The 15,356-nt window shown below is 39.8% G+C and overlaps 1 protein-coding gene across 2 annotated transcripts in view; it reads right to left on the reverse strand.

Annotated features, from left to right (window-relative positions):
• The window catches only part of KIAA0753 (KIAA0753 ortholog), a 56,358-nt gene that overhangs the window by 13,026 nt on the left and 27,976 nt on the right, over positions 1-15,356 (reverse strand). For both annotated transcript variants that reach the window (XM_089683790.1, XM_089683792.1), the window contains exons 8-11: positions 15,139-15,335; positions 12,895-13,052; positions 7,488-7,607; positions 3,985-4,065 (exon numbers count right to left, since the gene is read on the reverse strand). In XM_089683790.1, the coding sequence (XP_089539916.1) occupies positions 3,985-4,065; positions 7,488-7,607; positions 12,895-13,052; positions 15,139-15,335 (556 nt within the window). The remainder of the gene's footprint in view (positions 1-3,984; positions 4,066-7,487; positions 7,608-12,894; positions 13,053-15,138; positions 15,336-15,356) is intronic.

The raw sequence follows: 15,356 nt of genomic DNA on the forward strand, positions 1-15,356 counted from the left end.
TCTGTCGTCCTCGGGGTGACCCTGAACTTGACCGGCTCCACAAAATTCGGCCCGTCCCCAGCAAAACATCTGCGTTGATGAGTCCCACATTAATTTTTTTGACTCCTTTCCATTCAAACAATTTCTCCCCAGCAAGCATGCCAGATATGGGGTCAAGATGTAGAAGACCTGTGAGAGGGCAACAGGCTATACATATAAGTTTCGGATTTACGAGGGAAAATATAGTCACGTGGAGCCCCCTGGATGCCCAGACTACATGGGGAGCAGTGGCAAGATAGTTTAGGATTTGGTGTCATCCTTTTTCTATATGGGGTACCACTTATAAGTGGACAAATTTTATTCAAGCGTGCCACTATTTAAACATTTGTACAATCTTGGAATTGGCACATGTGGCACCGTGAGACCTAATCGCTGGGGCTTCCCCCAACGGCTTATAAATACCCGTCTTAGAAAGGGGGAAAAAGCCTGCTTGAGTAACGAGGATGTCATTCAGCTGGAGCACCAACTTGTTTACTCTGACAGCAACAGGGTCTTACTCTCAGAATATACACAAGTCAGTGTGGGCAGCGCTGTTGGATGAGCTTTTTCATCCACAGTTAAAAAAAGAGCATATATGCCGAAGCATGGGGGCCTGGGGTGGCCAGTGGGTGGATGGCCCCTATGCTTCGGCATATATATTTTATCATATTTTTTGGCACATTAGAAGTGGGTGGATGAAGGGCGGTATATTCTGGGTATACCACACACTTTTTCTGACAGAGATTTCATCTCTTTTTTTTTTCATTCAGCCCACATGAAAAAAAAAAAAAAAAAGAACATAGCATATATACCCAACAAGGACAAGCGACGTACTGGTACATCACTTGACTTTGAGTGGTTATACCAGGATGATGCTTGCAGTTGCAGGCATCATCCTGGTATAAATTTTTTTCAGCCAGCGATCAGCTTTCATGTAAAAGCAATCCTATTGGCTAATTAGCTGCAGGATTGCTTTTACGAGCAGCGGGAGAAAATGCCCCCCTCCCCTGCTGCCTTCCATGGCCTTCTCGGGCAGTCCCGTGCCATCTGGGGAACCTGAGAATGCAGCCGGAGTTTCTTCAAGCTGACCATAGAGCTGATTGGAGACCAGAGTGGTGCCAATCATCTCTATACTCTAAGAAATCGTAAGCTACAAGCATTTCATTACTCCAGTTTCGCAGGATATAAATCGAGCCATTTCTAAATTGGGAAAGCATCTGATCACACTGATCTTGGTGAGATTAGATAATGTAAGGGCAAAGGAGAAATCTAGAGTCTATTAGACCCCAGATTTAAAAAAAAAACCCAAAAAGAACATATGACAATGCCCATTGAAGTTATAGGGGATATTTGCACGAATAAAATAAAATAAACGAATAAATAAAATGAAAGGGACAGTGTATAAATAATAATAAAAAAAAAACAAAAAAAAAAAAAACACCTTAAAAAAAAAAAAAAAAAAGAAAAATCTTCCATGGACTCAATATGCCTCTCAGCAGATAGCTTAGGGTGTCTACTTTCCGAAAAGGGGTCATTTAGGGGTATTTGTACTGTCCTGGTATTTTAGCAAGGAATGTGATAGGCAGTCAGAAAGTAAAAACTGTAAACTCCATTATCTATACCATTGCTTGTAGACACTATAACTTTCATAAAAAGCAATCAATATACACTTATTGGGAATTTTTTTAACCAAAAACATGTAGCAGAATACATTTTGGTCTAAATTTATGATGAAATTTGAGTTTTTGGATATTTATTATGACAGAAATGAGAAAATATTTGTTTTTAAAAATTTTCGGTCTTTTTTTGATTGTAGCACGAAAAATAAAAAGTGCACAGGAGATCAAATACCACCGAAATAAAGCTCTTTGTGTGTGAAAAAAAAGAACATAAATATCATTTATGTACCGTATTGCATGACTGCGCAATTGTCAGTTAAACTAGTGCAGCGCTGTATAACAAAAAATGGCATAAATTGCAGTATCTATACCATAGTTTGTAGACACTATAACTTTCACACAAAACAATCAATATACATTTATTGGGATTTTTTTTTTTTTACCAAAAACATGTAGCAGAATACATTTTGCCCTAAATTTATGACTAACTTTGAGTTTACTATATATTTTTCATAGCCGAAAGTAAAAAATATTTTATTTTTGTTTTTGGGCTTCTTTTGTTTACAGCACAAAAAAACAAAGCACACAGGTGATCAAATACCACCAAAAGAAAGCTCTATTTGTGTGACGTACATTTCGTGTGGGTACAGCATTGCATGACCGTGCAATTACCAGTTGAAACGAATAGCAAAAAAAGGCCTGGTCAGGAAGGGGGGTAAATCCTCAGGATGGCAAGTGGTGAATCTCGACTCCCTATTCCTGTCCTTTCAGAACTGCTTTTTAGGACTTGCTTGTAATAGCAGCAAGGACTGCTGCTTCTCTGAAAATCAATCCATGCTCAGATTGCTTTTCAGAGGCAATTGCCAGGTGGTAAAGAGGCAATATGTTGCCTCCTCACCACCTAGTTTAACCCCGTGAAAAGCAGCATCAATCACCACCCCACAACTGCGTGCAACTGACACTGTAACCTGGTTGCGTAATATTCTGTTTTTAGTATCTAAGATGTTCTCTAGTCCTGTGTGTCATTATGATTTTCTTGTGTTTTTTTTTAAATGTTAGAAGGTTACTTCAAATAAACCTAAATTAAATAAGAAATATTTTTATTCTATATTACAACTAAGAAAATAAAATATAATTCAATACACTAACACTATTCTTCATCTTTATATAAACCTGAACCATTGGAAAGATCTTTTATTTAGAAACAAAATACTGAAAGTCCAAGATGAGCTTCTAACCCAATAACACAAATTATAAGCACTACAAAACTCGAACTATTTTCAGGGCATGGAAAATCCCTTTGTTTAGCTTTAAGAGGGAAAATCTACATTCAATACCATATTCCTCAGTGAAGAGTGTGTGTGAGTGTGTGTGAGTGTGTGTGAGTGTGAGTGTGAGTGTGAGTGTGTGTGTGTGTGTGTGTGTGTGTGAGTGTGTGTGAGTGTGTGAGTGTGTGTGTGTGTGAGTGTGAGTGTGTGTGTGAGTGTGAGTGTGAGTGTGTGTGTGTGTGTTTATAAAAAATAAATATAAGTCATGTGAAAAAAAACTATTATTTCAGTAGCTGCTAGCTTTTAAACAACTAACATTTATCTTACATCTCTCAGGGATTCTGTTGGCGAGATCTCAGTGTTCAAATTCTCTAGTCTGCATTCCACTTTCCCAGTTTTTTTTTTATGCATTTTAATTTGTAGAATGCAACAGGAGAAACTGAAAGAACGCAGGGAGATCTCAGATTTGCAAAATCCAAGATATAAAAACTGCCAAGGGTTAATTCAGGTCACTGGGCTCCATCAATAATAAATATATACAGTAGATATCCCCTCACTTCCTATATGGATGACCAAACGGAGTGGGGTGAATCCCCTTCAACCTTTGGAAAGTTTGTAATGCTGTGTACCTGGTAAGTGGTCCCTCTCTCTCTCTTCATCCCAGTAACTACCTTTTACTAAGAGATAAAACATGAGTCCAGGACAGAAATAAACACCTGTTTTCTTAGCGGTTTCCTTTACAGAAGTGGTCTCCAAACTGCGGCCCTTTTGCTTGCCTTTATCCGGCCCTTGAGGTACTATTCCTGCCACTGATACAAGGCACTATTCCACCCCACTGACACCAACAATGGGGCACCATTCCTCCCACTGAGTAGAGTGATGGGGCACTATTCCTCCCACTGATGACAATGATGGGGGACTGTTTACTCCCAGGGCATTTTCTATTCACACTGGTCATTCTGCCCCCCCCCCCACCCAAGTCTGAAGGACAGTAAACTGGCCCTTTGTTTGGGTAGTTTGGAGACCCCTGCTATAGCATTGCTGCCAAGCTTAAGGTATTACATTTTCTATCTTCTTACCTCAGATCCTGAAAATTAGCTATTTGATTCCTGTATAGATCATCAAGCTGTTGCATCCTTTTTGCCATTTCTGAATCCATCCTTCGAAGAACCAGCAAATATATATAATAAGCAGACTTTCAGCTACTAAATACAATTTTTTTGTTCTATTAAGAAGCTTGTGCATTCACAAATACAGACAGACTTCAAATACTTTACATTATATCTTTGTATCTCAAATATGGATGGTTTTCAAAGTAGAATAAGGTCTAATTCTAGATAGAAGACCATGATATCTATGAACCATCATCTCTCTGTCAGCAAGGTGTGTATTACAGGGTGTGTCCCTTCCACACAAAGTGGAAATGAACATGAAAATGTACCTTTTAACTGGAATTCCTACTGAAAAATAGCAGTGTACAGCCTCATAGCTGTATATCTGCTGTTTGGGACCGTAGGCACTGCTGCCTCTGACTGGTGGACTCAGGAGATTTGGAGCTCTGACATGAAGAAGCAATACCCTGCCTCTACAAGGATGGCTGCCTTCACATAAAAACACGGTGCTTAACAAGACATAAATGAGAAATGAGTAAGATCAGCTGCAGGGTGACCATGGGTAATGATGGCGATTAGTCCTTTTAGCTCAGCTTCCAGAGTTCAAGTGGAACTGTACTGCATCTGAGCACCACAAACCATAAATGCTATTTAGTTCATTGTTGATATTCAAAAGAAAACTCAGCCATCTATCCATGTCTCCATGCTTTATATTGCTAAAATAGAGTTTTGAAAAACACCCCCTAGCATTTCCGGCTGTAGCATTTACTTCCTGGAATCCATATGCCCTTAGCTCAGGCATTGGCTGAGCTGAGAATCCTCCCCTTCTGAAGACTGCTGGGATGTATGAATCATTTGCCTAGGCAGGAAGCCTGGAAGAACTGAAGAAATATAAAAATAAGGATTAAAAATAGTCATTGTTGATTGAGAGAGTGAAGTTTCACTTTAAGTTCCTCTTTTACAACTTGCCATCTGGCCATTGTATTAAAAATGGCCAGAAAGATGCCTCCTAAGGGTGGAAGGCCATTTTAAAATCATCTAGCGCTTGTATGGGCACACTCTGTTATTCCTGTGTCCACTGGACATGGCAGATCACAAAGCAGGGTACAGAACCAATGAACCAATGTCATGATCGCCATCTAGCATCATTAACAGTGTCATTAGGTACCAGTACAGCCACTGCTAAAAATGTGAGGCCTTTCAAACTCTGAGTATATCTTATGACAGCAGCAGTCAGATTCGGAATCAGAGTATGAATCTAAGGAAAGCAGCGATTCATTACCAGACACCTCTGATTTAGAGGATGGAGGGGTCCCTGCTAAAAAGGTTAGGTGTACTATGTCAACAAGCACTGAAAATCCTACTGAATTGCAGCTGGCATGCATCAACAGTGCAGTACAATCCTGGTGAAAAAACTGAAAGTCAGTTAGGCAGTCAGGATATCAGATACATAAATTATGCCCCTTTGAAGCCTGAAGGTGCTTTGTACCCCATACTCAGGAGGAGTAAAAGAATGAGTTTTAGCATGAAACTGCAAGTATCCCTAAGCTGTGCGTGAGAAATATCTTTATTTTTGTTTCAAAATCTATTTATGGTCTTCATTTTCCCCAAAAATTGTGAAAAAAAAAAAAAAAAAAGATAATTTTGTGGGTACTGTTTTGGCATTTTTGGGCCTCAAGAACGGAGGTCGGCAGTCAGAAAATCATGGTTATTACATTTCAAACATATACTGTATTCCATAGTCTGTAGACTAAATATTTTGTTTTACAAAAGGTAGCAGATTACATTTTGTCATAAATTCAGGAACAGAAACCAAAAAGGTAACAAAGTTTTTTTTTTTTTTTTTTTAATGTTCTGCCTTTTTTCTTTTATATAGCAAAAAAAATCCAAAAAGAAATACTGGTTATTACATACCTCCAAAAGCAAGCTGTCCCTAAAAAAAATTATAAAAATTAATTTGGGTACAATGTTGGATGACTGAGTAACTGTGAAAGTATCACAGTGCTGAAAACTGAAAAATGGCTTGGACAGAAAAGGCCAGTGAAGTGGTTCTAAAGGCTGAAGGCTTTTTACCATCATGTATTCTATGCATGAAGGTAACAAACCTTCTGTGTGCAGCTCTGCCCTCAGCCCCCCTAATAATTGCCCAAGCTGATGTGCACAACAGCAGCGGCTCTCCCGAGTCTCTCCTTCCTCAGTGGCTACTGCTGCTGTCAATCACAGCCAGTGAGGAGGGTGTGGGGCTGAGCCATGCTCTGTGTATCTTATGCACATACAGAGGTGGCTCGGGAGCAAGCATGCACAAGTGTCTCCAGAGCAAGCAGCTTGCTCTGGTGACACTCAACAGTGGTGTGGGGCCAGGAGCACCAAGTAAGTATAACATGTTTGTTTTTCCTTAACTACCTCCAGTCCAGGCCATTTCTGGCACCTTTTGTTCACATGTAACAATCCGTTTTTTTTTTTTCTTTTAAGAAAATTACTTAGAACCCCCAAACATTATATAATTTTTTTTAATGCAGAGGCCCTAGAGAATAAATTGGTGGGTTTTGAAATTTTTTTATGTCACACAGTATTTGCGCAGCAGTTTTTCAAACGCAATTAATGGGATAAAATGCACCTTTTTTAATTTTATTACAAAAAAAAAAGCACAATGCCCTTTTTGTTGTAAAATATAAAAGATGATGTTACACCAAGGAAATATATACCAAACATGTCACGTTTTAAAATTACACATACCTGTGCAATGGCAACAAACAGTGTAAATGTTACTATCCATAGGTGACAATTAAAAAGCCTTTACAGGTTACCACTTTAGATTTACAGAGGTTTGGTGGTAGAATTGCTGCCCATGATCTGACATTTGCGATTATACCTCACGTGTGGGTCGATTGCTGTTTGCGTGCATGTAGCACCGATGTGAACATTAACCTTTGAGCACGAGCACAGGAGGATGGGGGTGCTTTAATTTTTTTTTATTATTATTATTAGTAATGTATTTTTTTATTTTTACACTGCATGTGACAGAAACTCTTTAGGGAAAGATCTGGGTTCTATAAGACTTCAAATCCCTCCTCTGCACTTAAAAGCATTCAAAAACACCAAGATATGTGTTTCTCTATGCTTTTATTTTTTCGAAATGGTGCTGTTTACTTCCGAGCAAACCAGAAGTGATGTCAGGTCATAGTTTCTAGTTTACTATAATGGACAGCCGATCAAAGCTGGCTGGTGTCTCAGGTCTCTTGGTGGGACAGCGGAAGGTGGCAGGAGTCCCCTCCCGCTGCTTGTAATAAGCAATCTAGTGGCTGGAAAGCCAATCCGATTGCTATTACAAGAGAGCAGCAGGCACCAATCCAGTATAAACACCGAAAATCCAGGGACGTAGAGGTACGTTACTGGACGGGAAATAGTTATAAAGCGGAACCTTTAGTACCATGTTAACATCACGGTCCTTAAGTGGTTCAATATATTACCTTGAAGCATCTTTTGTCTTGAGGTCTTCCTTTTCATTTTCCTTCTCTTTCAGTGGGTCGATTTCATTACATAATGATGGAGAGCCATGCAGGCTTTTCTGTTCTCTGCTCCAGTTGACTCTAATTGGACAGCATAAAATGAAAGGTAAAATTACTTATATAATGATTTTATTCAAAAGGAACCCCCCCCCCCCAAAAAAAAAAAAAAAAAAAAACTTGCACAGTAATATAAATGTCATAAACTATAATTGGCAGACAGCAGTGGAAGCAGACCATTTGTAAAATTATTAGCTTTGATTATACTCTAGATCATGGGTAGGCAACCTTAAAGAGGTGGACCTCTACCTGAACAACACAGGAGAAGTCAAGGATCATTGGGCACAGTGTCAGCCAGTGTCAACTTCTCACACCTTATTTCAACCTCTAATTGCCGTGTCACAATCGCGTGCACAGCAATTATAGGTTTAAATCAGGTAGTGAGGAGGCAACATATTACCTTCTCACTACCTGTCAAACATATTTGGATCAGTTTGCAGAGAAGCAGCGGTGTTTGTTGCACCTGTGAATGAGCCCTTAGTTGCATCCGCAGCAGCACTGTTAGGGTTCATTCACATGTAAAGTTGGGGGGGTGGTGAAACCCTGCGGTTCAGTCATGGTTTTACAGCTCCCCCAATCCCTACCCCCTTTAGCTACTGAGGCAGCAGCCAAAGGTATACATTTTCTGCAGCAGGAATTAAACCCCTGCTTTTGGTGGGTGCTACTGCCTGTCAGTCGAGTCCCATTCAAGTAAATGGGGCCACTCTGCAAGTGCCCCACAACTGCATGATTCTGTGGGATCCAAGGGGTTAAAGCACGTGGTAAGAAAGCAACAAACCTCTGCCTGTTTAACCTGGTTTGCTGTACTGCACAAGGTTGCACACTCTTGCAGAGCGGCCTCATTCACTTGAATGGGTCATGCTTAGCAGGTGCTACACCCACCAACCTTGTCAGGGCGTAGGAGCCAGCACTACAGAGACATTAACTTATGCGGCTCTTGCTCCCTACTACAGCTCCAACTTTACAAGTAGTCCCTCTGCATTGCATTCTGTTTAATGATCTGAGATGGTGAGTCAGCAAGCTGACCATGATCTACCAGTCACCGGGCCGAGATCTACTGGTAGAGCATGACCTACTGGTTCTTGACCCCAGTCTAGGTTATTAGAGTGTATTTCCTCCTCAACTAGACAGCAACTTACAGAGGTCTGATTTGTGTCTAAGGGCTTAAAGTGGCTGTAAAGCCTAAACATTTTTTACCTTAATGCATTCCCTGCATCAACAAATATGTACACTCAACATTTCATATTCCTGATATGTGCCTGCTGTACCATCTTGTACGAAAAAGTATCCTCTTCAATTTGTATTGGTTCCCTTGAGTGAAATTACTGATGTTCCTGCCAGTGCGTTCCTAATAAAAATGGACCACACAAGCAGGAGAACACACTGTGGTCAGTTGTCTAGCTAAGCTGGAAACTCAGCCTGCTCTCCATCAATGATCAGACTGGTCCTGACACGCCACCATTCACTGGGAAGATCAGTGTAATGCTGCTTCTCCTCTCCCAGGTCTTATACAGCTGAGGACAGAGATTGTGATCACAAAAAAGGTATTTATAATATTTTTTACAGTGGGTATAGCAGCTTGAAATAAACAGACACAGTTTTTGTTTTATCCAGTTTTACTTACAGTACTTGGTGTTCTATCTTTCATTTGGATTTTAAAAGTTGCACTAACATGTCAGAAAAAAGTTAAAAAAAAAAAAAATCAAAAACAGAATCACCAAGTTGGAAAGAAGGATTACCCCCTTGTGTCAGGATTTTTTTGAACCACCTTTTGCTTTAGATCCAGCCTTTAGTCTGTTGGGATCTGTCTCTAGTAACTTTGCACATCTAGACTTTGCAATATATGCCCACTCTGCTTTGCAGAACTGCTCAAGTTCAGTTAAATTAGATGGTGATCATTTGTGGACTTCAAGTCATTACACAGATTTTCAATGGGGTTTAAACCTGGGCTCTGACTAGGCCATGCAAGGACATTCGCCTTTTTCTCCTTCAACCACGGTGTGGTCAATTTTGCTGTGTGATTTGGGTCATTGTCATGTTGGAAGGGAAACCTTCTTCCCATTGACCACTTTTCTTCAAGAATTTGATGGTATTTTGTCCCATCTATTTTTCCTTCTATCCTGACAAGTGCTCCAGTCCCTGTTGCACAGAAATACCCACATAACAGGATATTACCACCTCCATGCTTTCCTGTAGGAATGGTGTTATTTGGAAGATGAGCTGCATTGGATTTCTGCTAGACCAGGGGTGGGCAACTGTGGCCCTCCAGCTGTTGGTGAACTACAAGTCCCATCATGCCTCTGCCTTTGGGAGTCATGCTTGTAACTGTCAGTTTTGCAATGCCTCGTGGGACTTTTAGTTCTACAACAGCTGGAGGGCCACAGTTGCCCACCCCTGTGCTAGACATATTGTTTAGTGTTGAGGCCAAATCATTCAATTTTAGTCTCATCTGCCCTGGACACCTTTTTACCATGTGGCCTCAGAATCTTCAAGATGCGTCTTGGCAAAGCTCAGCTGTGACTGTACTTGGCCTTTTTTTCTTGCAACCCTCCCATTCAAGCCACATTTGTGGAGAATTTATGATATTGTTGTCACATGCACACAATTGCCACTCTGTCATAAATTCATGCAACAGAATGAGTTGTTTTACAAGGTGAGGATTTACAATCACTTTAAATGCTTTCTGACCGCCCTAAAGAGGGCAGCAGGGCTGTGCAAAATCACGTATATATTCACATGATTTTGTATTTCTGGGAAGGGGGCAAGAACGCCACCCTAGGCAGCTAGAGCTGTCGATCATTGGGTCCCAGACGGAGATCCCCGCCAGCACCCAGCGATTCCCGAGGAACAGTGACAGAGGAGAGGTCTGTATGTAAACAATACAGATCTCTCCCCTATAGCAGAGCAATACAAAGCAGCATGTTTAGACAATAAAACGCACACAGACAAAAGAGTAAAACAGCCTGCCGCAGTTCCGCTGTAAGTCTCTGATCGCCACCATTACTAGTATACAAAAAAAAAAAAAAACAGTATATGTACCGCCATTTTTAGACGCTATAACGTTCACATAAACCAATAAAAAAAAATTTTTTTAGCAAAGACATGTAGCAGAATACATTTTGGCCTAAATTTATGACGAAATTTGATATTTTTTTTACTAGATATGTTTTATAGCAAAAAGTAAAAAATATTGTTTTTTTTCAAAATTTCTGGTCTTTTTTTGTTTATAGCACAAAAAAAAAAAAAACCACACAGGTGATCAAATATCACCAAAAGAAAGCTCCGTTTGTGGGGGAAAAAGTGGCATAAATTTCATTTGGGTGTAGCGTTGCATGACCGCGCAATTGTCAATTAAAATAATGCAGCGCCGTATCGCAAAAAATGGCCTTGTCAGGAAGGGGAGTAAATCCTCTGGAGGGGAAGTGGTTAAGTTAAAAATGTTTAGGTATCAGTATCAATCCCGCAATCCCCAGCCCCCCCAAACCTTACCCAGCTACTCATTTGATCCAGCTCTGTGCCCGTCTACGGTGGCTCTGTCTTCAATCCCTGAGACAGCAGGAGACATTGATTTCTGCTGCTATCAGTCAAATCCTGTGACCAGGGAGCCGAGCCAGCCCTGTCTGTGTCTAGGGATGCAGACAGCACAGCTCAAGATCGAGCCCACAGGTGTGCTACAATAGGAAATGGCTTCCTATTGTGGCACACCAAGAAAAGGAGGAGCCAAGAATGCCGCCAGGAGACCCAAGAAGAGGAGGTTCAGGCCTGCTCTGGGCTATTCCATTGTTCAGAGCAGATAAGTAAAACATGTTGGTTATTTATGTCAATCCAATGGGTCCAGCACTTTAGGCATCCAATTTCAACTTCCCAACAGGTAATTTTTCCAAACATAAAAAGTTAGGTCAAATAAAGCCATTTTCTCCAACACATCAAGTCTGACTGAAACTGTTCAGTCACAGGGGTCTGGAGGTTCAGCAGCAGGAAGAGGACAGGGCAGTCCTGCAGTGAAGATTTCTACAAAATCCATCAGCTTATACATCATGGGACATCCTTCATTATGTTATGTCGTTATGCCTTTTGTTACGCTTGGGGAGTTGAATATGTTATTGCCAGAAAGATCTGGTTCATAAGGATTGGAGTTTTAAGCGACATCACCCAACCCTATGCTATAGGGGTTACTCGGGTAAGGTGTTTGGCACATGGGGGAAGCCGCATTGTAGTTGTTTGAAGTGGATTACTTAATTGGCACTAATATGAGCACAGTTGAATATGAGCACACTTAAAAGGGATATTTGATTTATGTTTACTTTGAATGTATGATTATATATTTTCCTTTTCTGGGGAGATACTGCCAAGAGGTGGATTTGGAATTGGAAGAATTTATTTTGAGATATGCTTTAAAGTTTGTGCTTTTGTTTGTCATTTAGGTCAAAGAGAAGAATCACTCGTGAATCACTGGTGATTTTTACACATTTGCTGAACACTTGCACATGTGAGCACATTAATATACTGTATTTTATTTGAAAAATAGATATTGAAGGTATCACACAATAGGAGTTTTTATTTTTAGGGAACACACAGAGGATATAAGAAGCATAATAGAGGATACACAGAAGGGTTGGAGAAAAAGGTTTTATTGGACCCAACTTTTTATGCCTGGGTCAACGGACCTGGTAAGAGTCTGGGAGATTGGAAATTTTGGAATTTACTTACCTGCTGGGAACTTGAAGTTTGATGCCTAAAGCACTGGACTCTTGGATTGACATCATTGCATTGGAAACCCGCCAGGGACCATTGACATATTGTCTGTCAGCTAAGGGTTTCTTTTGGGACACTTGTGCTCTAAGTAATATTTGAAATGTTTTTTATTTTTAAAAAAAGATTTTCCTTTACAATCACTTTAACTATGAAAAAACACAACATATAAAATTGCTTGCAAAAGGAAGTAACATCCACATTTGGTACCAATTAGCATACGTTTAATATTCCATTATCGGATTCCCTTTTCTGACTCTAGCAGGAGGACAAGTTATCCAATGAGCTGAGAAAGCAAACTCTCAGCGTGTCCATACACACTACAATCTGATTTCACAGATATTGTACAATCTCCAATAAATGTAGCAAACCTATAAAATATGAGAGCAAACCTAAACAATCCATTAAATTTGTATTCAGTTGTGCAGACCCTTAAAATTGCATAAATGTTGGTAGATCCAACAATAATATTGTACAGTGTATTAGCTTTTGGGCTTTCTCCTATTTTTGTAAGCAGTGAATGAGGTCACTTATAATTTTCCACTGGTTACTACTGTACCTTTTTGGAGAGGCTGGTGGAGATGTTGGGTTCGGAGGCACCCAAGGAGTTTTTTTCTCTCTGACAACAGGACGGTTCTCCTTTAGCTTGAATGCTACAGTTTTCTCCTGGAAGTTTGCATGCCGGGAGGGCCCTGTCTTTCGAGGCATTCTGAATCCCTACAAGTAGTATAAGGGAACACTTTGCATTAAAAAAAACTGTATTTCTCTCTGTGTCTATTAAGTCTGAATTACTGATCAGGAGTGTATGCTTTCTGCCAGTCTATTAATGGTGAAATCAAAAAACAATCATACTACTGGGGACACATACTTAGCAAAGTCTCTTTGACAGGTTTGCTACATATTTGTGACCCCTGAGCCTGTATCCTTGGCCACAGATTTCCAAAGTTCTGAAAAAGACTTGATACTGAAACAGATGTACTTAATTGTAAATAGCAGAAAGGGTCAGGTTTCATTCACTTGACATGCAACTTTAGAGCAACCTAAAGAGAAAATTTGTGACAAAAGCTGGCTATACACTAGTAGTTTTTTGTCTGAAATTTTTCATTTTAAGGATGTTTATGGGATCAAATCAACATTCAGTTTTGACCACAGTGATGAGAAAATTCGAAGGATCAAGATGGAAAATTGTTCTCAGAAGAACAGATTTGTAACCATAAATGTGGTTTTCACTTAGGAAATTATATTCATTCCAAAAGTAAACATTAACCAATTCCAGTCTGGGCCAATTCTGACAATACTTGCCTACATGTAAAAAGCATCTTTTTTTTCTAGAAAACTACTTAGAATGGTGGGTGTTGCATGTGTTTGTCACACAGTATTTGTACAGTGGTTTTTCAAACATATTTTTTTTTTTTAAATACACTTTAATTCATTTTAATGCACAAAAACACAATAACCAATTTTGGGTAAAATCTAAAAGATGATGTTGTGTCAAATAAATCTATACCAAACATGTCACGCTTTAAAATTACGTATGCCTATGGTACCTAAAAATCTCTATAGGCGATGCTCTGAAAGTCTTTACAAGCAAACACGGTGGGATGGGGGCGATTTTTTTTATTCTTTTTCATTTTATTATTTTCTTTATTTGTACACTGTAACCATAATTTTATTTTATTTGTTATCACTTTTATTACAATCACAAGGAATGTAAACATCCCTTCAGATAACAAAGCATGAAAGGTCTTCTTTTTGGAGAGATCTGAGGATTATTAGACCCCATAGCTCTCCTCTGGCCTCGAAAGCATCAGGTCACACCAAAGTTGGTGTCATCTGATGTTTGTTGAAGCCAGTTTAAATATGCGTGCGGGACTGACACTTGCGCCTGAGCATGGTAGGACAGGGGCACTTTAAAAAAAAAAAAAAAAAAAGATTTCAATTTTATTATTTCATGTGGTTTTTTTTTTTTTTTTTAAACACTGTAACTTTAATTGTTCTTTTTTGATCACTTTTATTACTATCACAAAGAATGTAAACATCCCTTGTGATAACAATAGCATGACAGGTTCTCTTTTTAGAGAGATCTATAGTCTTTTAGATCCCATAGCTCTCCTCTGGTCTCCAAAACATCAGATCACACCAAGGTCGGTGTGGTCTGATGCTTGTTGAAGCCAGTAATGGCTTGTTTACGTAAGCACAAAACCGAGAGTGACTAAAACCTCATCACATACAGTTCCTCACATCACACACAGTGTCTCAGGAACAGGATGTTGCCAGGCGCATCCTTACCGGGCTCCCTGATTGCAAGGGAGAGCTCGGTAAAGGTGGCAACAGGAGGGGGAGAACCCCCTTCCACCTCCTGTAAAAGTAATACAGCAGCTCCTCAGCCATTCAGATTACTTTTAAAAGACACAGAATCGCAGGCACAATAAAAAAAAAAACAAAGATATCTTGGGCATTGGTGTAGCGATGACCGAGATGTCACCCTTCCAATCCAAGAATGTTCAGATACGTCCTACGGATGGGTAGTGTATAAAGCAAACAAAATTTTGAAGCACTTTCAAGCAACATACATCCAGTCATCGAATGCACAAAGAAATGTTAAATGAATGTTTGTACAAACGTTCATTCAAAAATTTACTAGTTTATGGCCAGCTTAAGGTTGTAACCTTGTAATAAATCTGTCTCATAATTCATCCTACTTCTCCTATTCAGCACTGCCTTGCTGTGTGACAGAATTGAAAAAGCACCCCGTATAATTGTAGCATACACTCTACAGAGAAGTTGGGTTAGAAGCACAAACCTTGGGTCTTTGAGGAATCAGCACACCCTTGTTCTTGTTCTGTCCAGCCCCTGCTCTAGACAGGTCCTTCAGATGGCCAGAATGAATTAATGTTTCTATAGCAGACCGAACTAGTGCTTGCCTTTCTAGTGGCGATGTCTCTAGTGCAGGCCCAGGTTCAATCGGTGTGGCAGCACTGAGTGATTCTGGGGGGTCATCTACATAACACAAGTTCACAA

This window comes from Staurois parvus, unplaced genomic scaffold, assembly GCF_062004578.1.
Source record: "Staurois parvus isolate SC_StPar_1 unplaced genomic scaffold, SC_StPar_1.0 ptg000321l, whole genome shotgun sequence".
Taxonomy (NCBI): domain Eukaryota; kingdom Metazoa; phylum Chordata; class Amphibia; order Anura; family Ranidae; genus Staurois; species Staurois parvus.